Genomic DNA, 26023 nt, shown 5'->3' on the forward strand with positions numbered 1-26023 from the left:
CAAGTGGATAGCTGCTCCCCACCGTGTTGATTGCCCCATGTCAGAGGAATGCATGCCCAGGATCAACAGATTTTCAGATTTCAAGAGATGCCAGGCACCCAAGACTTTATGCGAAATCTCTTGATTAAAAAATGTTGGCAGTTACTGTTTTTTAAAAGGTACTACACAAGCCCAAACAAAACTCGTCTGCAAGCCAGATGTGGACCAAAGCCTGAGAGTTTGTTCTGACTGCCCAGACTTTCGAAAACAAAGTTTATTTGAGATTGTCTCCCGGGGCTACTGGCAACTTCTCTGTTTTTCTCTGAAGCATAAAAACATAACTCCCTTTGCAAAGCAGAAGAACCTAGGGCTCAGAGGACAAAGGCCTGGCTTCCCTTCTAAGGAGGAGGAGAGGAGGAAGTCACTGTTGTCATGGTGTTAGGTCTTTTTGTCCTTAGAAAGAGAAAGAGATGGGGAGAGGGAAAGGGAGGGAGGGAAGGATAGGAAAGAAAGAGAAAAAAAGAAAAGAGAAAGAGAAACATCAATTAATGTCTTAAAGACTGCCCCTAAATTAACTTATTAAATCTTCATGCAAGGTGGAGATGAGTAGGTGGAAGGACAGATTGCGACCAGCTTCCATGCCAGTTTGGAGGGATGCTGCCCTGTCTGCAGAATGTCCAGAGGGGCAGATGCAGCTCTAGCACTCTGCTCACTCTTACCCTGGAGGAGAACCAGGATTGGGCCATGACAGTGGAAAGTGTCTCGCAGGGGGACAAGTGAGAGCCAGGAGGGAAGTGGGGGCTTCAGAGATGTCAGGTGGGCCCTATGGACTTTGCCTGGGCCCACCCCAGAGCCGTTGAGGGGCCACTTGGTAAGCACCAGGAAACAGGGCACCTTGGCCTGAATGAAATTTAACTCTTGAACTGCAACCTAAATTGAATTTATAATCTCTATCCTACCTCCTTCCAAAGGAATGTGGTGTGTCAGGTTTATAGTTAAAAGAGCATAAATGTTGGGCATGATGGCACATGCCTGTAATCCTATCGACTCAGGAGGCTGAGCCAGGAGGATCGCAAGTTTGAGACCAGCAATTTAGTGAGACTCTAAAGACTTAGCCAGACCCTGTCTCAAAACTTAAAAAATTAAAAACTAAAAGTGTAGAAGGGTGGAGGGGCTAGGGATATGACTCAGTGGTTAAGTGACCCTGGGTTAATTCCTGGCATAAATAAATAAATATAAACAGAGCTCAATGCTGTAGCCCCAAAGAGAAGCCAAGAAGAGAGGTCTCTATCTCTTGAGATGTACTGATTTTTGAGGCAAAGCCGTAATTTGGCTTTAAGTTTCCTGGCAGTCAGGTCAAAAAGGGAAGTTCTGAGGCATGTGGTCTGTGTTGTCTGGTGACTAGAGACTCTACACTTACCTATAAGGACAAACTCTCGGTTGGAGCTCACTGCAAAGGGGAATTTATTATGTGGGGAGTATTTCCTATACTTCCTGTCTTATTCTGACTCCTCCAAGAAGCAGACACCAAGATGAGCTTAGATGTGCAAGGATTTATTCGAGGAAACACCTGCCAGACAGAAGATGAGGAGGGAGCTGGGAGGGTGAGCTGCCTCACAGCAAAGCAAATCTGGCCCAAAAGGAAAAAGAAAGGGAAACAGGGCTGGGTGGAAGTGTCTAAGACTGGCTGGGGTGGAGGTGGATCTGGGATAGGCTCCGAGGATGGTGGGGAACCTTAAGCCAAAGATGGCTGTCAGAGCAGGTGTCTCTCGGGGATGCCTTTGGAATTCCCGTTGCTCTCGGTATTGTCCAAGAGTGTGGCTCCACACAGGGCAATGGATTTCACAGCACAGCAGCTTCAGGTCAGGGTCAATTAAACTCCCAATTAGCAAGAGATCAGCAAGGTGCACTCTCATGGCTACCACACTCTGACAACATCAATTGCTTATTCTTGTACCACTTTTGTGTTTTTGCCATGCCAACATACCATTATTCTGACTCTTGTTGAACAATAAGGCAGACTTTATTGAGAACTATTGCATAGGAAAGAGAGAGCAGGCTCAACTCAGAATAAGGAAAACAGCTGCAGATTTGGAGCAAATGAGCAGAAAAAATGGGTCAGTGGGTAGAACTATTCTAAGAGGAGACATCAACAGGGAGGGATTTTTGCTAAATTGGCTGAACAGAATGCTTGCTAGAGGCAGCTCTTATATATTAAAATTGGGGAATGAAGATATTAAGGGTGGAGAAAGCTCCCTAAACTAATTTAGCAGGATTCTTACTAAAACTGGGCTGGATGGGCCAAAACTAGAACAGGGGCCAAGGAAAGTCAAGGCCTGGTTGAGAAGAGAATTCAGAGGAGCTAAGTAAGTTTTAATCAAGGACAGTCCTTACCACCACTTGTTACATGGTATTTATCTCATGTGTTTCTTTATATTGACTTCAAATTTTAGTTTCATGTATAAGTACTAGTTACATGTATTTTTCTAATATACATTAAAATAAATGCCTAGCTATTCAAATTTTAAGATTGTTTTGTACCACCTCAAATTATACTGCATACCACCAGCAGTATATAATAGTCCCTCTTTATCCACAGGAAATACATTCTAAGACCCTTAGTGAATGCCGGAAGCCCCAGAGATTATCAAATCCTTACCTATAGTTCCGGTTTTCCCCATATTCCCGCAGTAAGAGTTTATCTGTCCTTCCATGTTTTATGCCCTTGTGCCTCTTTGAACTACTCTTGTGCTTTGGTTCCATTATTAAGTAAAATAAAAGTTACTAGAGCACAAACACTGCTATACTAGGATGGTCAACCTGGCAACTAAGACAACTACTAAGTGACTATCAGGTAGGTAGTGTATACAGCATGGATACACTGAACAAAGGAATGATTCATGTTCCAGGTAGGATGGAGCCAGATAATATAAGATTTCACTATAATACTCAGAATGGTAAGCAATTTAAAACTTAAGAATTATTTATTTCTGGAATTTTCCATTTAATATTTTGGGACTGCTGTTGACTTAAGTAAATGAAACTGCAGATAGCAAAACCTGCCATAGATCCTGCACTTTGGGAAACGCCGATTTTGCTGGGAAATGCTGATTTGACAAAGGACAAAGGACATAGAATTATGATGAAAATGCTATCTTCTAGCCTTGGCCAGTGTCCTGGTTGATTACTTCTGGGCACCTCTTGAGGTTCATGGAAAGGCTGAAGACATTTTCAGGGCAAATGGAGGTGGGTGCAGGAGTGGGCCAAGGTGGGCCCAGTGAGGCCAGGTGGGCCAAGCTCTGAGTTCCTGGCCTCAAAGACCACCTCCTTCCAGATGCAGAGTTGGACCTGCAGAGGAGTGTACAGGCTGTGCTGCGGGAGCTCAGCGCCCAGGCCCCTGGCTTGCAGAGCAACCAGGGTAAGAACTTGCAGGCAGGTGGCAGCCACTTGCTCTGCCTCCCCTACCCCGCCCCTTAATCTCTGCCCATGCATTCAGGAAGGGTCCTGACTCCTTTCCCCTGAAAATACCTGGAGTCTGGAGGTCCACCAGAGATGCTTTCTCTGCTCCCTAGAGCAACCTTCCCACTAGCTGTGGCAGAGTGCACTGAGCATCTGCCAGCCTCTTTCTTAACTACCTTCCCCTATCTTCATTTTCAAACAAAACGCCAGAGCCTCCAGAAGGTGGCCGAGGCTCGGTATGAAACGCTGCTCTGAGATCCACATATACTTGAACCAGTTTATGCCTTCCTCCCCTCATTTCTGCCCAGGAACTCACTGTTCATTAAGGGCTGCAGATCAGAATCCCCCCACATGGAGGAATCTACCTGTGATGTGCACCTGGAGCCCAAGGCTGGCTGCAGGGTCAGTCTGGGCCCCAGGCTTAGGGTCCTGCTCAGAGGGATCTTTTCTAAGAGCTACCTGCCTTGCCTGGTCTTTCTGGGTTCCCCTTTCTCCTGATCCAGGCATGTGGAGATGGTCCTTGCATAAGAAGGTTGAACGAGATCCTGGTAAGAGCCCAGTGCTGGTCCGCATTCTGCTCAGAGAGCTGGAAAAGGTGAGTTCTGGACTTCTGGGAGGTAGATGGGATTGAGGAGAGAGGGGGCTCATTAGCTCTGTGTCCCCAAACTTGGGTCATTTGTGGATCATGTGCTTGATGTTTACCACACACATCTCCCTCCCAGACTTTTACATAAGTCACCTCTCCCCCACAGAGCTCCCTATACAGACACCGCACACAGAGGGGCTCCGGCACCTCTGCTCCCTCCCCACCCCACTCCTCCCCTATCCTTTCACTCCTCTTGGCCTAATGGGATCTGCCTTCCACCCCTTCCCCTGCCCAAACCGCCTCCTGCTAAGATGAGGTGATGCGCCCCACACACGTCACAGGATCTCCTGTTTTCCAGGCAGAAAGTGAGGACCTCCGGCACATCATCATTCCTCTGCTGCACACTCTGATGTATGTGCTCACTAAGGTGAGCAGGGGACTGAGGTCCAGGCGGTAGTGGTGATGCACATGTGGTCGGGCCGAACACCGTCCTGTCTCCTTAGTGAACCTAGTCTCTTCCAGGGCAAACCTAGTAAAAGCTCTTGGATGGCTTCCTGCACACTGGCTTGTAAGCACCCTTTCTCTCCCTTGTGGGAAAGTGGAGGCAGTGTGGGGAATTCATGGAGAACTTCCAATGGCCGGACGAGGTCCTTGGGTTTGCCACTATAAGAAGAAGAGACATACTGAAAACAGAGTTTTAATGTCTTAGGAAAATTACTGGGAGCTGTGTGGTGTCTCAGGGGTGGGAGTGGGTGGTGAAGAAGAGGCAGGAAGAGCCAGCGTGGGCTTCTGGAGTATCTGGGATCAGGATGGAGCTTGGCTCCCCAGCAAAGGCACAGGCGCAGAGAGGAAGAGGAGGAGAGGCTGGAAGGGGAACCTCTGGGCATTGTGGGAGCCGCTGTGGGATGCAAAGAGGAACAGAGGAGAATCTCAGAGTAAAGCTCTTGAGCAGGAGAACTGCAGAGGTGTGCTGCCCGGATGAGCAGGGGGTTGGGAGGGGAAGCTGGCGGAGTACGATGAGATGAATTTCTTTCTTGGTGAGCTGGAGTGGGGGCATTAAAGGGAGGTCTCATATGTGCAGAGAAGAGGCTGGAAGTTGTGGATTTGGGAGAAAGCTGTGAGCCTAGCCTGGTTGTCAGGTCCGACCTTCCTCCTCTCCCACCCACCTCCACCCCACCCAGGACCCTTCATGACCTAGGTCTCTGGGCGCCCCAACTCCTTCCTCTCATCCAGGCCACAGGCATCACAGAAGAACTCTACCAGAGAACCTACGCCTTCTGCACCAGGTTACTGACCCTGCCCACGCCCTACTGCACAGTCGCCTTGGATTGCGCCATAAGACTGAAAACGGAGACAGCTGTCCCAGGTGAGAGCCACTGGGCACCCTCATCTCCCACACTGCAATGCGAGCACCACCCAAGGTCTGTCCCTTTTCTCCAGGATTCCAGGGAGCTCGAGAGTCTCAGCAACTAGGATGGAAGGGTGGGGGTTGGGAGTCAGAGACTCAAAGCCTCATTGCTGACCTAGTCTGGTCTGTAGGGACACTGTACCAAAGGATGGTCATTGCTGAACAGAACTTGACGAATGAACTGTATCCCTACCAAGAGAGGTGAGTGACTCCAGAATGGTTGCTGCCTTCAGCCCCCTCAAGGTGTTGGGGAATGTGTGACTGCCTACTAGCAGTAGGACAAAAGAGTAGGCTGGATTGAAAAGAGTCCTAGCAGAGTTTTGTGGCCATGACATTTGTCCTGCAGTGGAGTGAGCTTGGAGTTCAAGGGTTGGCAGGATACATCTTTTTCTGGAGTCCATTGGAAGGAAAGGCCTCTCTTCTTGACTGAATTCGGAGCCACCCTGTTCATGTGCAGAGAGTGCACCTGGCCTTGGGGGCCACTCTGTGGTTCTACTGCTGAACCTCCATCCTGCCCTTGGCCATGATGGTGCATCAAACCAGCCAGGCAACCAGAGGCAGCTCCAGAATATCTGTAGTGGGGGTTGAGGCCACGATCACACAAGGAAATCTGTGTGTGCCCAGCCCTTTACATAGGACTGAGGAATGTCCACTGTTGGGGAGAGGGGCAATGATGTTGGGGGCATGTGCCTCTCTCTTCTGCAGGTACCTCCACTGGCTTGACACTGAAAGGCACAGCTTGAACTTGAGGTTTAGGAAGCTGTGCTTAGGAAGGGTGCAGGGAGGTGAAGAGGGACCCAGAAATTAGTGCTAGACAGGTAGGGGAGACAGCTGAGTGAGAAAGAGGGTGTGGTTTTCTGGTGTAATCAGGGTGATGAGAGAAGATGAGGTTGGTTCATTGTTCAGAGATCTAGTTCTAGCAGGAAAGACTTAGGGTCCCTCCCAGAGGGTGACATGGTCCCTGGGTCAGGATGCTGAAGGAGGGAGCAGGATTTAGAACTTCCCTTGACACAGGGCTAGTCCTTCTTCCCTGTGTGAAGAGAATGGACTGCAACTGAGGAAACTAGAGCTGACCTTCTAGAAGGTTCGGTATGTTTTCCTATTTGCTACAGTCCCCACTACTCCTTATTGTCATCTCACTGTAGAGTTTTTAATTTGCTGCTCCTCTTTTCAGAAGAATTACCTTGTTGTATGTGAGTAGGGGTGGGGGGGAGGTGGCTCTAAGGTTTTGAGGGTGCCCATCCAGTGGCCCCTCTCCCAGCTGTCATCTTCATCAGTCCTGCTCCTCCCCAACCCCCGCCCTCAGAGTGTTCCTCTTCGTGGATCCTGAGCTGGTGTCTGCCTCCGTGTGCAGTGCCCTGCTGCTGGAGATAGAGGCAGCGCAGGTGACCCCAGAGGCCTGCATGCGCCATGTGATTTCCCACGCCCTGCAGGCGGCTCTGGGGGAGGCCTGCCATGCTGCTGCTCTGCACAGGAAGCTGCAGGTAATTGACACCCAGGCCCTGCACATCCACACCAACCACTCACTGATCTCTTCCTGCTTCTGTTTCATATCACCTTTCCTCCCGTAAATCAGCAAAGAATACATGCTTATTAAGGAAAATCTGAAAAATGCAGATAAGCTAAAGAAGAAAATAAAAACCACTCACGATACCGCCACCTAGAAAAAATAGCCATGAATATTTTGGTGTATTTCTTGAATAATAATAACAGGAATTATGAAGACCACTGTTTATTAACTGTCTATTGTGTTCCAGGTACTGTGTTAAACCCTTTATATCTATCACATTTTGAAATTCTCCCAACGCTGTGAAATGGATTATCTGCATTTACAGATGGGAACAGTCAGGCACAGAGAAGTTGATAACCTCATGGTCACACAAATACAAAGGGCCTGAGTTAGGGTTTGAACATGGTTTATCTTATATCAAGCTTAGATTAAAGTGCCTCCCAGCCCCACCCCCACTCCTTTTTAACAAATTAAGATCTCAAACTCTGTATCAGTTTTATATAATGCATATGTATCTAGGTATATATGTATTTATTTTCCCATGCTATTGGAAATATGCCGTGTAGAAATATTTTCTTTGGAAAATATGAACTTCTAATGGTGGCACAATATTCTCTCTTGTCTTGTGTTGTTATATTTAACCAACCCACCATTCCTGTTGTGGAGCTTTTGCGCTGTTCCCATCACTTAATTTATTTCCTAGCTTTTCTCTATGACTCAGCCTTGGCCCCTATACATGACCCAAGAAATGGAGTAGGTTGGAGATTTTCTGGCTGAGGGTTGTCACCAGGTGTTGGATCTTGGGTGGTGAAGGACTGCTGCCTATTGGGGTCACCTTTTGTGGGGTGGTGGAGAAGACTGGGGAAGGTTGGATTGGACAAGGCTAAGGTTGGAAGCTGCTAAGATTTGGAACAGTGGTGCTGTCACTGCAGGAGGGGCCAGGCACCCAAAAGGAAGGATGCCCTTAAGGGTTCAGCTGTCTTCTGCTTAGCCAGTGCCAAGAAGTTGGTGTGTGGAGGAGGCCTTCAGTTCTTTTTTCCAACCCATTACTCAGATCCTGCTTTGCCCATCAAAATACATTTGATGGGCCGAGTGCAGTGGCACATGCTTGTAATTCTAGCAGCTTCTGAGGCTAAGGCAGGAGATCACAAGCTCAAAGACAAACTTAGGACTTGGCGAGGCCCTAAGCAACTCAGTGAGATGAGACCCTGTCGCTAATTAAAACACAAAAAGGGCTGGGGGTGTGGCTCAATGGTTAAGCCTCCCTGGGTTCAATCCCAGGTACCAAAAACCAAAAACAAATAAACCAAAAAACCCGCATTTGATGGGGTGCTCTTCCTGCTGTTGTTTTCCAAGTGAAATTCTCCACAGCCTGAACCCAACACCTCGAAGCCTTTGGCAGATCCCTCCTTTAGATACTGCTATGTCTCTCTTTAAGCCATTGCAGGCCACGGGCCATCTCCCCATAACAGGGTGTGAGGGGCAGAGATGACTCCCGGTTGCAGGCAGCATGGGGCAAAATGCTGCAGGGCAGGAGCGGGGCCCTAGACATGAGGTCCAGGTGCCTTGGCCCGGCAGCTCCCGTCTGGTCCCCAGGAGCAGAGGAGAGGCGCCCCGTGGGGCTGTCCATGGCCTTTATGACTTGGCATGGGAGCTGAGTTGGGTGGATGCTGGGCTGGGGCTCAGGCTCTGCCATACCTCCTGGCAGGCCAGTTCCCGCAGTGTCCTGGAGCGCTATTTCCACGCGGTGGTGGCAGCAGTGGAGCAGATGGCGAACGAGGCCAACCCGAGCCGGGCCGGACACCTGGAGAGGCTGGAGGAGATTTACTGCTCGCTGCTGGGGCCGGCGGCCGCCGCAAGGGGACATTGCAGCGGTAAGCGGCGAATGGTCAGCTGGGGACCTTCTGGGACAGTTGACTGCAGGGGGCGACAGAGAGCAGCGCTGCACCCGCCTAGACTTTGCCCGATTTGGCAGGGCCTATCACAGGAGCGTGTGAATTGAGAGGAATGCCCAGGGACTTGGCAGGACCGGCGCTAGGAAGGTGGCTCATTTGATCACGATAACTTGCATCTACAGAGGATCTACTGTACACTCCAGTAGAAGTTACAAGCAAAAATATATATTTATATTTAATATATTTAAATATATTATATACATTAAATCGACTAATCACAGTAAACTTATGAAACAGAAACTATTATTACACCGTTTTGCAGAATATAGTGAGTTAGAAAATCACTCAGCTGGTAAGTGGCAGAGCCAAGATTTGAACCCAGGCAACCTCCTTCACCACTGTGCTAGAGCAACAGACAGACGTGATCGTGGGAAGACAGTCTGCAGAGGATCTAGAGTCAGCATCATGTAGATCCAGTGATATACATTTTTATCCCGCATGCCTCGTTTCTTTCAACAATGATTCTGCAAGCCCCATGTAGATGGGAAGATCCCAAACAGCCTAGAGAACCCATCATATGTGTTCTCTGACTGTCGTAGGGTGACTCTGATGTGTGTCCTGTTGTTGCGTGGTCATCCATAGTACTCATGGAAGGTGCCAGCCTGCATGTCCCAGAACACATGGTCACTCGTCATGCATGGTCACAAGGCACAGTGTAAAGGGCTGGAAACTACTGATGGAGATCAGTGTGCCAACCCTGGGGCTTCAATTTGGCCATCCCCAGTTGGGTGGAGGCTGCAGAAAGTCAGAGTGGGGCAGCAGGGAAGCCCCTGCCTAGACTCCATCTTCCCAGTTTTCTTTTCTTTTGTTTTGTTTTAAAATTCTAAACTGCCTCTGAAATGGCTGCTCAGGAAGGCCCCCCCCCCCCCCCGTGGCTGCAATGAATCCTGGGGCCAACCCCGGGACTCCCTCTAGGTTCCACTTGCTAATGCTTGGCATAAATCTGCATTGATCAGGGGAGATCATCTGGGCCACACCCACCATCCAAGTCACATCTGGGGACACCTTTCTCCTACCTAGGCTTGTCCTGTGCATCTGAGTGACCAGCCAGCACCCTAGTCCAGCCCCTGCAGCTGTAGGGACATGTAGGCAGCATGGGACAGTGACTCTAAATTAGTGTCATGAATGAGAGTCAGGCTGCTTGGGCTCAAATCTTTGATCTGCCATTTACTATGTGAACTTGGGCCAGTTACTTAACTTCTTTGTGCCCTGGCTCCTCCCTGTTAATTGAGGATTATGTTACCTGTCCCCCAGGGTCGTTGGCACGATCCAGAGAGATGATTACATTGTCTGACAGGTGAGTAGAACAGCCCCTAGTAGGTAGGAGGTGCTAATGAAGCTTGGTTGCCCTCCCCTGAGGAAGCTCAGAGCCTCATTAGGGAGGGGCCACAGCTGTGTAGGAGTTAAACAGAAGTAGCCAAATCCTAAGACTGCAGGTTAGGTGTGCCCAAAGTGTACACAATGAGTTCTGCTCAGAGAACGACCACCATGGACCAGCAGAGTGAGCAGAAGTTTATAGAAGGCGGGGCAGGAAGAGGGGCTGGCCCTCAGTGGATGAGGCCTCTGCTGCATGACTGGCCGGAGCGGAGCGGTGCGCACAACCAGAAGCAGCTCAGAGAGAAACGGTTCTTTTCTGCCTCACTGGATGTGGGCAGGGTGTTAGAAGAACAACTGGAAACACCAACATGACTGTCACAGGGTGCCAAGGGCAGGATCAACAATGGGAGAAAAGTCTGGAAAAAGACTGTGTGCTGATTTGCAAAGGACACCGTGACTGAGTGAGGCAGTTTGTAGGAAACAGGGAGTCCCTATGTTCTTAGGCAAGGAGGTGACAGCTGCAGCGTTGGGCCCTGGATAAGCTGAAAAAGCAGACTCCACAAGTCCAGACACAGGTCCCTGCCACCCCTCGAGGCCTCTCCATGGGGGCTGGGCAGGTGGGGAGGGTAGAGGAGACCTCCACTTCCCACGGTCCCCACAGCCTGCTTCTTTCTTCAGGTGATTCTCTCCAAGACCGACCACCAAACATCCCCCTGCCCAGCCCCTACATCACCTTCCACCTGTGGACGGACCAGGAGCAGCTCTGTACGTGCCCATGCCTCTGACCTCCCCTGTTGGGAGCTGGCTGGAAACAGTGGTGTGTGTGTTTATGTCTGTGAGTGTCTGTGCACGTGTCTTTGCGTGTTTCTGTGTGCACCTGTACATCTGTAAGTGTGTCTGCATACATCAGTTCTTGTTCTCTGTTCTTCCTCAAGTCGTTGCACGCATCTGGAAGAAGGACACATTTTCTCTGTGTTGGGATAGCTCAGGGTTTTAGCCACTGGTCTCATGTGCCAGAACATGCCACTAGGCCTTGTTGATGACAACAGACCATGTCCCCAACAAGGAGGCAAGCACAAAACACTATGATTCCCAGAACTGGAGGGAACCTTCTGGAATGACCTGCTTGCCCAGATGCTTCCCCTCCACTCTGGTTTCCCCCCACCTCTTGTCTCTTTTCGAGAAGGAGAGGGAGGAAGAGGACGCAGGTTGTGATGGGAAGTGCAGGGCTGGGAACTGGGTTCAGATCCTGACATTTGATTTTGCATTCTGGGTCATGCTAGACAGATTTACTTCTCCCTCTGGACCTCAGTATCCTCATGTATAATAAAACAAAGGTGGATTAGAAAAGCTTGGAAATCTTCCCTGGAACTGATTGTCCGGTATCCTTCTGGAAGCTACAGGGTGTAGGAGGTACGGAGGGTGCCAGGGTCAGCTTAATGCAGAAGGTGCTGGGTTAAGCTGATTTTTTTAGTGCAGAACTTCTCAGAACCTTTAATACCTTCATTTTTGGGACTCAACAAGAAGGGACAGAAGTATGCAGGATTCTGAACCTTTGTTCCTTTGTGGAGCATCCTGTGGGGCTTCTGGTCAACTGTATAGTGTTTGAGAAACATGGAGCCCGGCTTTTCTGGGGAGTGGCCCTGCCAGCTTCAGATGCCCTCACCACCCTGACACTTCCTCTGTTCTTCTGTCCCAGGGAAGGAGCTGGTTCTCTTCCTCCGCCCACAATCCCAGCTGCGTCTCAGTGCTGACCTGGAAGCTTTGGATCTGCAGGGCCTTGGGCGAGACCAGGATTTGGCCCGGGTGTCCATGCTGTCCACTGACAGTGGCATTGAGCGAGACCTTCCTGTGGGGGTTGATGAGCTCCCTGCCCCCAGCAGCCCAGAGATGCAGCGTGCTGGCCTGCAGCGCAAAGGGGGCATCAAGAAGCGCATGTGGCCCCCGGACTTTTTGATACCTAGCAGCTGGGATGGGCCACTGGGGCTGCACCAGAGGACAGGCGGGCCCAGTGGGGATGGGGAACTGCTGCCTGGGGTCTCCCGGCTGCACACAGCACGGGTTTTGGTGCTGGGGGACGACAGGATGCTGGGGCGCCTGGCCCAGGCCTACCACAGACTCAGGTAGGGCCCCAGGGAGAAGGGCTGGGGGCTGAGGTGGGTCAGGGGCACCGGTGGACCTGGTATGGGTTGGCGAAAGATCAGGGAGGAGCGACAGAGGGTCAGGAGGAGAGGTCAGGGTGGGACAGGGGACTGACATGTGCAGCCATCATAGAGCACTGCTGATCCTCATCACCACCCTGACTGGATGTCATGGCTGTACCCATTTCACAGATGAGAAAACAGAGCCTCAGGGAGATGGTATAAATTTCCAAAAGCCAAGAAATAATAAATGGCAGAGTCAAATCTGTTTGACACCAACCCCCTGCCCCTGTTCTTCCTCACTGTGCTTTGCTACCTACTTTCAGGAAACAGGAGACCCAGAAGTTCTGCCTCACTCCCAGACTCAGCCTGCAACTCTATTATATCCCTGTGCTGGCGCCTGAGGTGACTGGACTTGGGAGGGGTGAGGGGACCATAGAGAAGGAATGGGGTTGGAAGCAAGGGTTGGGGTGCCTGGGTGGACAGAGACACACCTGCAGCCTGGCATCTCCTGGCTCAGGAACCAGAATGACCAGCCTTAGAAAGGAGAGCTGGCAGAGACTTCAGCAGTCTTCTGATTCAGAAGCCACAGATAGGTGCCCTGAGGCTGCACATGGCCAGAGACAGGTGTTCTCACAGTGCCAGTCTGCACTGGGTTTCATTGTGTTTTTTTAATGGAATTAGTTGCAATCTTTTCCTCAGACGTGGGTGTCCCTCTCTGTGTCCCTCTCGCGTGCACACACATGCACACATACACACACACCTGGACTCCCGAAATCATTTTTCAATATCCCTGGCAAGTGACCCTTGGCAAAAGCTCTTCCTGCTTTGCCTGAGCTTATGAAATAGAACACTAACTTGTGTTCCCATGGTGTGGAAGTGGAGGCCTGGAGAGGGTTAAACGATTGAACTCCATTCACAAAGCATAGGCCCTGGTGTCTGGGGTCCTCTGACCAGCAAGGGAGGGCCTAATAAGTCTGTCCCATCCCCTTCTCCCCAGGAGCCCACGGCATCCAGGCAGCCGGAGCTGGGAGAGCTGGCCGCATTCCTGGGCCGTGCAGACCCATGGTACGAGAGCACCGTCAACACCCTGTGTCCCGCCATCCACAAGCTGGCTGAGATGGTAGGGGCAGCGAGGGTGCGAGGGAGGGAGGGGCAGTAGGTCTGCACAGAATTGGAGACAGAAGAGCCAAGTGGGGAAGCAGGGTGGGATGGAGTTGGGAGGAGGTCCTTTTGAGATATTGCACTTGACCCCTGATCTCAAGAGTCAGTCTCAAAGGGGCTGAGAAGGATGAAATGAGGTCAGAAGGGAATGCAAGGGAAGAGCCCCCTTCAACCAGTGTCTTGAAAGGCACCTATGTTGGACCAGACTATTGTGGAAAAGGCAGAGTAAAATATTCTTTTGTAAGTGTGTAGGCCAAGGACAGCCCTTCTTTTGTGAACTTCCTAGGATCATTTTTTCTGTGATTGTTAACAGCCAGTGTTTCCTGAGCACTTACAATGTTCTAAGCACTTACACCAAGAGAATTGCTTATTTAATTCTCACACCACCCAGCCAGGTAGGTTCATGACTCCAGTTGGAATTGTTGCTATAACCCCATTTTACAGATCAAGAAGTTGAGGCATAAAGAGATTTGGTTACTTGACCCAGGTAACATAAATGAGTAGTGGTGTCCCACTTGGAACCAGGCAGCCTGACTCCAAACCACATTCCCTGTTAAAAGAATAGACCATTCTGCCACACCCCAAGCATGACTGGGAGTGGGGAGAGAATGGACTTTAGAAGACCTTGATATATTCAGTTATTCCCTTTTTGCTGTCACAGATGTTGCAGATATTTTTTCCTCTTTGTAATTTATCTATCAGTTATTTGCCTTGCAGAATTTAACAATTTTGTGTAGTCATATATTCTACTTTTATTCTTTTTGTTTTCTGCCTTTGGAACCTTGCTTTGAAAGACCTCCTTTACACCAAGATTACATATTCACTGATAATTTACCCAAAACACTTTTAGTGCTCGGTTTTTGCATTTCATTAATTAGCCCATCTGCAATTAATCTTAGTGTTTTGCAAGAAGCATATAATTTTTGTTTTTTCCCAAAGGTTTAACCAGTTGTCCTAAAGCTATTAATTGCCTGAACCATCTTGCCTCACTCATTTGATATGCCACATTTATTATTTATAAATTCTTACATATGCTGGAGTTTATTTCTGGATACTTATTATCTCTCGTTGATCTATGCAGTTCCATACACGTTAACACTTTTATATTTTAATATCTGGCAAGGTAAGCCTACACTTACTCTTCTTTTACAAAATTTTTCAGATCCAGCTGGTTTATTTATCTTTCCTGATAAACTTTAGAATTACATTTCAAGTTTTGTTTTTATTTTCCTAAATTCTTTTGGGATTTTGATTGCAATTTAGAGGAGAATTAGCATCTTGAGTGCCTGAAGTTACCCCTCTCTGGGATGTAACTTCATTTTTTAAAAACTTCCTGTCTATCCATCAGTATATTATAGCTCTCATCAGAGAACTTTTGCCCATTTTTCACTAAACTTATTCCTTTTGTTTGAGAGTGTTTCTTGGTGTTGCGAATTGTTATCTTTCTTCCCTTATATTTGAGAGAAACTATTTCTAGTATCAAAGGAAGTTATTGATGTATATATATTTATTTTAGTTTTTTTACAATTATGGTAAAAGGTATATAACATAAAGTGTATCACTTTTACCCATTTATTATTTAACCTGCCACATACTGAGTGCCCCATTTTGTTTTATCACTTGATGGATTGGCTCATCGTAGATATTTTATTTAAATAAAGGTATCTGGGCAGGATGTTCATTTATTCTGAATTATGATATCCTCATATGTACATGAAAAACTGTTTAGCTGGATATTAAAATACTGTTTCCTGAAAGCTGGAGGATATTACAGGAGGAACACTCATTGGTCCTTCTCTGTTAATGCCTTTTTTTTTTCCACTGAGACATATGCAAGATTTTGGTTTTGTTCCTCTATTCTTCCCTTTAAAATTAACAAATTGAATGGCTTGTATGCTTACTCCAAAAGCAGTTTCTGCATGAGGAAAATGTAAGCATTGTGAGCAATGATAGCATTATTAGAACAAGTTCATAGTTCCTCAGTGTGACCTTTGGAAGAAAGTAGTATTCCAATAAACCAGATGTGCAAGTCAAAAGACATCTTATGGGATGAGATGTGAGTTAGAAGACATAAAATCTGAGCTTCTTTCGAACTCTGATACTACAGGTTGAGGGTTCCTAATCCCAAACCCTTAAACTTGAAAGGCTCTAAAATTCAAAGCTTTTTGAGCACCATCATGAGACCACAAATGGAAAATTCCATAGCTGATCTCGTGTGATAGGTCACAGTCAAAATGCAGAAGCACTAAGCATACTTTCAGACTATGTGTATAAGGCCTATATGGAACAAAACATATTTTATGTTTAGACTTGGGTTCCATCACCAAGATATCTCATTACCTATGCACATATTCCAAAATCTGAAAAAAATTGAAATCAAGTATTTTGGATAAGGTATATCCAATCTGTATTGCATTCTATGTAAATGTTCTGTTTGCCTAAAAACCCTAATTGTTATGCTCTGCAATCATATGGGGCTGAGGACACCAAGGAGGATAGGGCACTAAGTCCATTCCCAATAACATGTAAACATGCTAATTAATTAATTAGATGGGAATCTCACTATGTTGCCCAGGCTGGCCTTGAACTTGTGGTCCTCCTGCCTCAACCTTCCAAGTAGGTGGGATTACAGGCATGGACCACCAGTTTAGTTTTTTAGTCAGTTTATTAATAGATCCAGAGATCAGCAGAGCTGAAAGACAAAAGATCACATGCTTTAACCTCTTATTTTCCCTTGAAGGAAACTCAGGCCTCAAAAACGAGTACCAAGCCGGGTGTGGTGGCTCACACCTGTAATCCCAGCATCTCAGGAGGCTAAAGCAGGAGGATCACAAGTTCAAAACTAGCCTCAGCAAAAGTGAGGTGCTAAGCAACTCAGTGAAACCCTGTCTCTAAATAAAATATAGGGCTGGAGATGTGGTTCAGTGGTTGAGTGCCCCTGAGTTCAATCCCTGGTACAAAAAAAAAAAAAAAAAAAGTAGCCAATCCAAACCTAGAATCCTATCAGGCTCTTTCATCTTGAGTTATACTCACAAGCATCTTACCTCTTCCAAAGAACCAACGCATTTAGGTGCTCAATATGTCTCTGTGGAATTGAAGTGAATCAGATTCCCTGGGGAGATGGAGCTCTAGACAGGTATATTTTGATTGGTGGTCAGAAAGGTTTGGAGTATATTAAAGGATCAGATGGATAGAGTATAAGTGGGGGCTTTGGAATTTTTCTATTAAGAAAATGGCACCTCCCACAGTATCCTGAAGGGAGATGGCTTAAGACATTCCCCATTCTCCCACAGCCTCCCTGCCTGGACACATCCCGGACCGTGGATCCCTTCATCCTGGATGTCATCACCTACTATGTTCGCATGGGGACCCAACCCATCTATTTCCAGATATACACAGTCAAGGTAAGTCTCCTGGCAGGGCTCCAAGGCTACCATGCCAGCCTGTGGAACCACAAGATCTTACCACGCAAGTACCCTGGTTCTAGGGAAGCACAGGTCACCAGGCTGCAAATCATGAACACATTCAAACACTTTTGATTGTTAACTTTATCTTCTTAGTCTCTGAATGAATCTGATAATTATTAACTTCTAATAACTCAGGTCCAAGTAGATGACTGGGAATCAGGGACAGTCTGCTCTGAATTCTGTTTTCCAGTCTGGTCATGAATTCCCATTGTTCCAAGGCTCTCATTTTCTCCCCTGCTAGACTCAAGGAGACCTCTAGGTCACTGCAAGTTCTCACATTCTCACTACAAGTTCTTCCGTGCTAATCAATTTTTCATCTTAACTATTCTCTTATCTTGTCCCTCACTTTCTTTTGCATTCCTTCCCTACTCTCTCCCCTCCTGCCAAAACCCAAGCCCAGATCAGTGCTACAGTGTGCCCTACATTTTGCTAAGGTTGGGTTTCTAGGCCCTTTTGGCTTGATGTCTTCCTAGTATCCACCCTCAGCGGTGCCCACAGAGCTTCCCTGGTGAGCTCCCTCTTACTTTAGGACAATGACTGTTCCAATCTTCCACCTCTTTTCTTAAGCCCTTCCATTCAGAAAAGGACTTGTCCACCCAGTCCACTGAACAAAGAGAAAGGGAAGTTATTTGCTCCTCCCAACTTCCTACCCACATCCAGAAATGGGTCTACATCCATTCCCATCTTCACAGACTCTCCCCGGGTGGATGTAGACCTTCTCCAGTTCAGGGCCCCTCATCTATTCTCTTCTCTCTCATGCTTTCACTTCCTCTTGGACCTTCCTCCTCTGTCATTCACTTTCACCGTTTGTCTCCATCGTTTGGTCTTGGTAACTGAAAACTAACAAAACAAACTTTTGAGCCCATTGATGAATAAAGTTTCCATTTATTTTCCCCTTAAAGTTGCGCATAGCAACAGGGTTTGGTAGGAGCAAACCTGAGGGATTGAACTTTTTTTCAGGTCTCCATTTTATCTCTGACTTTTTTTTCCCCAAACACCATACCTTGGGTGGCATTCTCTTTTGGTGAAAGAGAATTTGGCCTTTTAAATCCTTAATTCCCAGGATTACCCAGTTCTTATGAAGCTGATATAGCTGTTTTATGAGCTGTGTTGGAAGGTTGTGGTTTCTTTCTTCTTCCCTCTAAGACTGACCAGTTTCTACTGACCATTGGTGTTTTCTTAGTGGCCCTTACTTCAGAGACCACAGAAGAAACCAACACACTTGCATCCTGGCTTTATTCTACACAAACCCTTAAAACTCGGGTCCCAGGAGGCACATGGTCTGAGCCCTGGGGTACAGTAAACAGCACAACTGTGTTATGGGGCGCAACTTAAGAACAGACCGATCACCACTGAGAAGTCCATATTTGAGAATCTTTATTAAGCTGGCCGGCTGACTGTCTCACACAATGCCCCCAAAAATGGCTACTGGGAGAACAGCCCTGACCACAGGGTTGTAGGGGTTCTTATACCAAAAATCACATTAATCATAAGTGTCTGTTGCTATGAATCGAAATTACACATTAACATCATGAGATCATTGACAGAGGGGGAAGTGGGTCAAAATGACCCTTACCTAGGTACAAACTAAAGAATGGTTGCTAACATCCACACAACCACTGTTCACATGGTACATTGTTTAGGAGCAATAGGAATCAAAAGAGAGCAATTTTTCTTTACATAGGAATTATCATTCTGTATCGTTAAACATCACACACTAAGTAACTGATGGTGGGCACAGAGGTGGGGTGTTCCCATGGGAGAAGCTTATTTCCTACGTAACATGGGGTCTCAGAGCAAAATGGAGTCTGTTTAATCATTTCCCTTAGAGTCTGGCCTATAACATTCTCATGGAGCCAGATCTATCAGCCCATCACAAACTGTAGATTGTAGAATGGGGATTCCCAATGGGGAAGGAGCCTCACTGGCATCCACCCTGCTTGTGACCATCAAGTCCTCCTTTTAGCATCTGCACTGACAAAATTCTGTTCCTGGCTCCTGCTTCATTTTGAAAAATATTTTAAGGTTATATTTTAATTAAAAATGTCCAAATATGTTTCTAGTTAATAATTCAACAGGTTTACCAGGAGACATCATGAAAAAAAATGATGGTTAGTAATTCACATAAGAAATAGACATTAGAGTTACTTTTTTGGGGGCAGTACCGAAATTGAAGCCAGGGCCTTGTACATTCTAGGCAAACACTCTCCCACTGGGCTACATCCCCAACCCTTAAAGTTATACTAACACTTATCATTGAGGTGGGTTTGTTCAGATAGTATTCAAATGCACTGTTTAAACAGCTTTTGAATGTATATTATACAGCAGCAGGAAGCAGGGACTATAAAATGCTCCACATTCCATTTTTATTTCTGCAGTAAAGGACTATTACAAGTTAGCTTAAATATGACCATTAGTTTTTATTAACAAAATCTGTATGTATCTGTGGCATATAATAGGTTGCTTTAAAATATGAATGTATTGTAGAATGACTATATTGAGATGATTAACATATGTGCTATATCTCACACACTTATTTTTCATGGGGAAAACACAATCTACTCTTACTAATTCTTTTTCTGGTGCTGGAAATGGAACCCTGGTGCATGCTAGTCAAATGCTCTACAGCTGAGCTACACCCCCAGCCCAGCAGGTTTCGAGGATACAGTGCATTATATTAACCATAGTCACCATGTTGTGCAATAGATCTCTTGAACTTATTCCCATTTAACTGAAATTTTGTATTCTTTGACCAACATCTCCCCAATCCTTTTTGCCTCCCATCTTGTTCTGGGGAGGATTCTTTTAGCAGCAAGTAACAGAAATCTTAAAAACTGGGTTAAGAAAGAAAGAAAATCTGTCGGTTCACATTGCTGAAAAGTTCAAAGCTGATGTCACTTCAGAAAGCTGGAATTGAGTGTTACCATCTCTCTCTCTCCCCCTCTGCCCTCTCCCCAGCTTTCACCTTATGGCAAGATGACCACCAGCAGTTCCAAGTCCACATTCGTCTAGCTTAGCAGCCCCAGTGGAAAGAGCGCTTCTCTTCCAATACCAGGAAAGAGCAGGAAAGAGCTTATCCCCACACCAGTCGCTGTGGCCAGGGAGCCGGAGGCCTCGTGTCAGCCTGACTCACCACCCCATTCCCTCCTGTCCCCCTTGATCCTCACACCAAGGCAGGCTAGCTGTTCTCAACCTGTTCTTTTCAGTGACCCCAGGTCACCAAGTCAAGGATATCTCCAGTCCCAGCTTACTAGGCCTCTCCCACTACACTTGTTTCATTTGTCCATAGGATTAAGTATATAACAGCTATGTTTGCATCCAGGTTACCCAAGTGAAAGCATATATGTCCCCCTTCTTGAGACTGCCCCCACTTGACTTTTTTTTTTTTTTTTTTTTGTACTGGGGATTGAACCCAGGGGATACTTAACCACTGAGTCACGTCTCTAGACCTTTTTTATATTTTCATATTTTATTTAGAGACAGGGTCTTGCTGAGTTGCTTGGGGCCTCCCTAAGTTGCTGAGACTGACCTAGGACTCATGATCCTCCTGCCTCAGCCTTTGGGATTACAGGTGTGCACCCAGCTCCTTTGACTTTTGTAGCCCTCCCTCCTGGCCCTTCCCTCACCTTTCTGACAGCTCCCCTCTGTTGTCTGCAGAGATGCTCCTTGGTCCAGCAGCCCCTTTATTCTGCCTTGGTTTTCTTCACCTGTCCTGATACTCTCACCTCTGGGTCTTTGCCCACGCCATGCCCTAGGTCTGGAATGCCATCTCTCGCCCACCTCACATCCCCTCCTTCACCCTTCATGATTTCCATCCTATACAAAACTGCCCTGATCTACATTCCACTCACCCCAGCTGGATTGGGTACTGCTTCTCTGCGTAACCATAATGTTCTGGGTGTGGCTCTAGAGTATCATCTACCGATCTGTAACATTCCTGCAGATATATGTTGATCCTCACCCAAACTAGGCATCCCTTGAAATAAATAATTGTATGCTGCTCATCCTTGAATATCCTGCTCTTAACACAGTAAAACCCGCCCTTATGTGTGTGTGTGCACATAACAGCATATGCACTTGCTCATACAAGTGGACACTGTTCCTGGCGGGATCAATGAGTGGAATGAATGTGCAATTACAGACACTATGTGCTAGTAAAACAGTGTTTTCTAAAAGCTGTGTCTTCTGGTTCCACTCCTTGCTGGCTTTGAGATCATGGGCACCTCTCCCTCTCCAAAATTAATTTTCCCCATATATAAAATGGGAATATAATCTTCACCTATCTCAAGGTTCCTGTGAGAATTCAAATTAGTAGAAAATTATAGTAAAGAGAAGATGATGAGGGCAAGGTTGTAGACACATAAAAGATGCCCAGACACTGTGAAGAACTTAGATTACAACCCCTGCTTTGCTACTTATGACTCTGGGCAAGTTAACACTTTGGAGATCGTGTATGTCAAGTGCCCACCAGAGGGTCCAGTGCAGAAGAATCTCCCAACAAAAGGAACTCCTGAGCCCCCTGGGTCTCTGTCCCTTGTTTCTTCCTGCTTTTGTGTTCCTGTATCCAAAGGTCCAACCCACACACAGTCCCACAGCAAACCACTGTGTTATAGACTTGGTCATAGGTATGTCATCCTACAAAGCAATTCGGGTCACCCTGCTACTGAAAACCTAACTGATATTTGCCTGACTCCCCATTGCACAATGTAGAGAAGGTCTTGTGCCCTGACATTTCTGCCAGCACCTGAAAATTGATACCTCACATCCATCTCCACCTCCAGCTTCCTATCTTACCAAGTTTTATTCTTCAGTCTGCATCCTGAAGCAGATATTTTACTTATTGCCTTTCTGATTTTGACATAAATGCGGGATTTAGGCCCTCTTCTAGGGTTTCAGAGAGCAAACTAAAACACTACAAAATAAACAATCATCTCACAGTGGCAAAGGAAGTAAACATCTTGTCAACAGGAATAACTTAAACTAAAGCTTTGGCATCTCTCTATACTCTTTGGCCCCTGGTCTGGAAAGTTCAACTGGTAGCTGCCGAGTTTGCTGACTTGTTGCACTGAGGGTGAATGCCCACCAGGGGGTGCCATGGGGCACCACGAAGGACTGCTAGGAAGACCTTAACTCTGGAATTTGGGCTGTGTTCCAGGATTTGGGGGAGGGTGGGGAAAGCAAGACTTTGCTTTGGATTGGGTGCTGGCAAGAAATGGGAGTAAGCCGGTGACTGACTTAACTTTTATTGGTGAGGCTAAGAAATCAGCTAAGGAATTGTATGGCTGGCATGGGAAGATAGGGGGATGGCTGCACAATGTCCCTGTTTGTGTCTTATTTGGATGTGTTTGTTGAGGGGTCTGATTTTGTCTTGACACCTCATGGTCACACAGCTTGTCTTGTGTATCGGCTAATAACATCGGCATCTGTGAAGTTGCTAATGGTCAATAGGACACACCATGGCCTCCCTCCCAGCTTTCAGAGGCTTCATTTTTCTTTCTCACATCCCTGTCCTCAAAAAATCTTGGGTCACTCTTCTGTGTTGTCCAGACACCCTTTCTCTTCCCCCAGCCAGCCCCCATCTCTTGTCTCTTCTCTGCCCCTTTCCCTTGGAGTCTCCCCAAGGTTAAACTCACAGTCCCTTCCCTCACTCAGCTCCAGGCTTCTCTATGACATTGAAGGACTGACTTCTCTCTGGTCCTCAGTCCTCTACCCCTTCCTGATGTGAATTTTGTCTCCCACCTGCCCTCCCCTTCAGACCATATGGTTACTGGGTAGTGTGGAGTTTTAGTCATAGTTTCCTTCCAATAATTATAAAGATTCATGTGCTGCTTAACAACAGGGACAGGACTTGAGAACTTTGCCATTGGATGATTTTGTCATTGTGAAAACATCCTAGAGTGTGTGAATTTACACCAGTCTGGATGGCATCTTGATGCAGCCTTTCATTGCAAACTAGAAACTCGGTAAACATGAGATGTATAAAGTTGCTGCTGGTATAACAGGGCACGCTGCTTTACGGGGAGCTGTTTCTTATTTATATGTAGAAGGAATGCACCATGAAATAGCAATAAAAACAGTGTAATATGCAATCTAGTAGCATAATCATGTATAATCATCTTCAAATACTGTATACGTAATTGTATGTGTGATGCTTTTCTATGATTGGCAGCACAGGTTTTTTTCCACCAGCATCACCTCCCTCGCATGTGCCATGAACTTGCCTCTCTAGGTGATGGGGATTTTTCAGCTCCATTGTAATCTTGTGGGACCACTGCTGATATGATCCCGTTGTTGACCAAAACATGGTTCTGTGACACATGACTGTATGTTATATTGCTCTATAGATATGGTTAGATTCAAACCCACATAGTCGTTTCATGAAGCTCAGAATCTATCATTGGCAGGTTGGTTAGGGGACACCTGCCCCGCTTCTGGGCATCCTCGGCTGTGGAGTCAGAGGCAGCCTTCTAAGTATCTCTTCTTTCTTCCCTCCCTCCTATCCCCTCTCCATCTCTTCCTCTTGCCAGATGTTTAGCGACCTGAGCCAGGACCCTACAGAAGACATTTTCCTCACTGAACTGAAGGTGAAAATTCAAGACTCCAGGATCCCCAAAGGTGAGCTTCTACTTCCCTTTTCCCAGAACTCTCCCTGACTCTGCTTCCCCCAAGTTTTGCCTCCTACCTCGCAGCCCTTGACACCACCTCATCTGTCCCTGCTCCACCCCACACCTCTGCTGATGCCAGGTCTGCCCTCTGCTCCCCTCAAGATCCCCCAAACTGAAAGGCAGCATGGTCCCCCATGTGCTGCTCTCTGTCCAGGGAGAGCTGCCTGGTAAATCCAGCAGCTCAGCTACGGCCCCGGGGAGGGCAAAGTCAGGGCAGAGGGCTGGGGATCTCACGCCTCATGCCTCTGCTCATTTTCCCTCAGAGGGCTTTTCACCCCGGAGGAGAGGTGTGACTGAGGGCCCGGGTGCAGAGCTCTCCGTGTGCTACCAGAAGGTCAGTGTGTGTGGACATGGCCAGGAGGTACACCTGATGGCAGCTGGCCTCAGGGACATGGGGTAGGGGGCAAGGAAGCAGATGGAGCCAAAGGAAACTTCTTCCCCTTTCTTGAAGCTGCCACTAGTTTCTCCATCTTCAGAGAGTTGTGCAGGTGCTGGTGGGTCAAGGTTAACTTTATAATACAAGGTGATGTGATTTAAGAAACAAGAGGGCTGTCCCCTTGCTCAAACTTTTCTTCCTCACCAATTAACCACATGCTTGAATTGATGGCATTGGGGACTTCTTATTCCTTTGGAACTGGAAGGCTGCCTGTGCTTGCTGGAGCTAGGAATACTCTAAGACTTTCTCTGCTAAACCCTTACGGGAATCAGTGACAAGGACCAGACTCTTAGGGCAGGCGTGGAAAGCATGGGATTGGTGAGACTGGATGTGAGGATGCATGGGGCAGGCGTGTCCTGAAAGCCCCATCTGTTCCTCAATCTCACTTCCCAGGCCCTGCTCAGCCACCGACCCCGAGAGGTCACCGTTACCCTGAGGGCCACTGGGCTGGTCCTGAAGGCCATTCCTGCCAGTGAAACTGAAGGTGAGAAGTTAGGAATACAGAGCAAAGAAAGAGAAGGGGAAAGGTGCAGAGAGAGGAGAGGAGAGGACCAAGCACTAGGAGCCAGGGGGACCCAGGGGAGGGAGAGCCCACATCATCCCCACCATCACAGAACCAGGGCTGGGGTGAGCTGAGCGCCATGCTGTGCTGGGTGAAGCATGGCCCCTACCCTCAGATGGCTTCTGTCAAGTAACCCAGTCTCTAGCATGGACCTTGAGGGTGGACCTCTGCCTCTCCAGGGACCCAAGGAGGGGTTGCAGGTGACCTCCCAACTTTCAATTGGGCCTGCAGGATGGGTTGTATAGTTTGGGAATTTGGGATTTTTTTTTTTTTTTTGTACCAGGATTGAACCCAGGGGTGCTTAACCACTGAGCCACATCTCCAACACTTTGTATGTTTTGAAACAGGGTCTCACTAAGTTGCTTAGGGCCTCACTAAGTTTCTGAGGCTGGTTTTGAACTTGCAATCCTCCTGCATCAGCCTCCTGAGCCATTGGGGTTACAGGCATGTGGGAATTTTGGATTTTGAGCACTGTTGTAAAAAAATGGAGATAATTAATAAAAGATACCAATTTATGTGCATACAGTAAATTATAAATATTAGCTCTCACTGTGAGATCCCTGGTCTCCTGGAATAATGAAAAGGACAGTAGCATGAGTTACCAACCATTCCACACATGTACAAAGGTAGGGTAGTGTTCTGTGTTAGCCCCATGAACTCCTTTAGGCATGTTAGCCCCGTGAGATAGTAACTTTTTACTGGAGAGGAAACTGAAGCAAAGAAAATTACTTCCCCAAGGTGACCTCTGAGGAAGAGTCAGAACTGGGGTCAAACTCAGGCATTCCTCACCACTGCTCCCCACTGCCTCCCTAAGGTTGCCAGAGCTCAACAGACTAGACTTCAGGAATGTGACCCACAGATGCTTCTAGAAGATCATTCTGAGCAAACAAGAAAATTCACTCACATAGAAAAATATCTTGTTTCCCATTCTATCCCCTGTGCCCAGCACATGTCCAAGTTCATAGTAGATATTCAATGAATATTTGCTGAGTAAATGAAGTGCTTCTTTGTACCCCAAAATTTGTTTTAAAAATGAATGAATGATTACAGGCGTGCACCCCTGCATGCCTATAATCCCAGCAACTCTGGAGGCTGAGGCAGGAGGATCGCAAGTTCAAGGCCTGCTTCAGTAACTTAGTGAGGCTCTAAGTCACTTAGTGAGACCTTGTCTCAAAATAAAAAATAAAAAGGCCTGGGGATGTGGCTTAGTGGTTACCAAAAAAAAAAAAAAAAAAGAAAAAAAAAAAGAAAAAGAAAGAAAAAGAGTGAATTTGGGATATTCCTTAAAAAACACACATTTCAGGCTGAAATGCTGCTGAGGAAGCTGAGTCCGATCCTTTCTCTCCCATTCAATTACCAGTGAGGACCCTCTCT

The 26023-nt window shown here is 47.1% G+C and overlaps 1 protein-coding gene across 3 annotated transcripts in view; it reads left to right on the top strand.

Annotated features, from left to right (window-relative positions):
- The window catches only part of Pik3r6 (phosphoinositide-3-kinase regulatory subunit 6), a 63801-nt gene that overhangs the window by 25627 nt on the left and 12151 nt on the right, over positions 1–26023 (top strand). For 2 of the 3 annotated variants that reach the window (XM_047545573.1, XM_047545575.1), the window contains exons 3-17: positions 3314–3397; positions 3942–4033; positions 4383–4451; positions 5258–5390; positions 5564–5633; positions 6739–6916; positions 8651–8816; positions 10893–10979; positions 11914–12337; positions 12682–12760; positions 13356–13478; positions 16813–16923; positions 23514–23601; positions 23915–23985; positions 24481–24571. In XM_047545573.1, the coding sequence (XP_047401529.1) occupies positions 3314–3397; positions 3942–4033; positions 4383–4451; positions 5258–5390; positions 5564–5633; positions 6739–6916; positions 8651–8816; positions 10893–10979; positions 11914–12337; positions 12682–12760; positions 13356–13478; positions 16813–16923; positions 23514–23601; positions 23915–23985; positions 24481–24571 (1866 nt within the window). The remainder of the gene's footprint in view (positions 1–3313; positions 3398–3941; positions 4034–4382; positions 4452–5257; positions 5391–5563; positions 5634–6738; positions 6917–8650; positions 8817–10892; positions 10980–11913; positions 12338–12681; positions 12761–13355; positions 13479–16812; positions 16924–23513; positions 23602–23914; positions 23986–24480; positions 24572–26023) is intronic. The other variant, XM_047545574.1, reaches the window with a different exon arrangement.

This window comes from Sciurus carolinensis, chromosome 3, assembly GCF_902686445.1.
Source record: "Sciurus carolinensis chromosome 3, mSciCar1.2, whole genome shotgun sequence".
Lineage (NCBI taxonomy): Eukaryota > Metazoa > Chordata > Mammalia > Rodentia > Sciuridae > Sciurus > Sciurus carolinensis.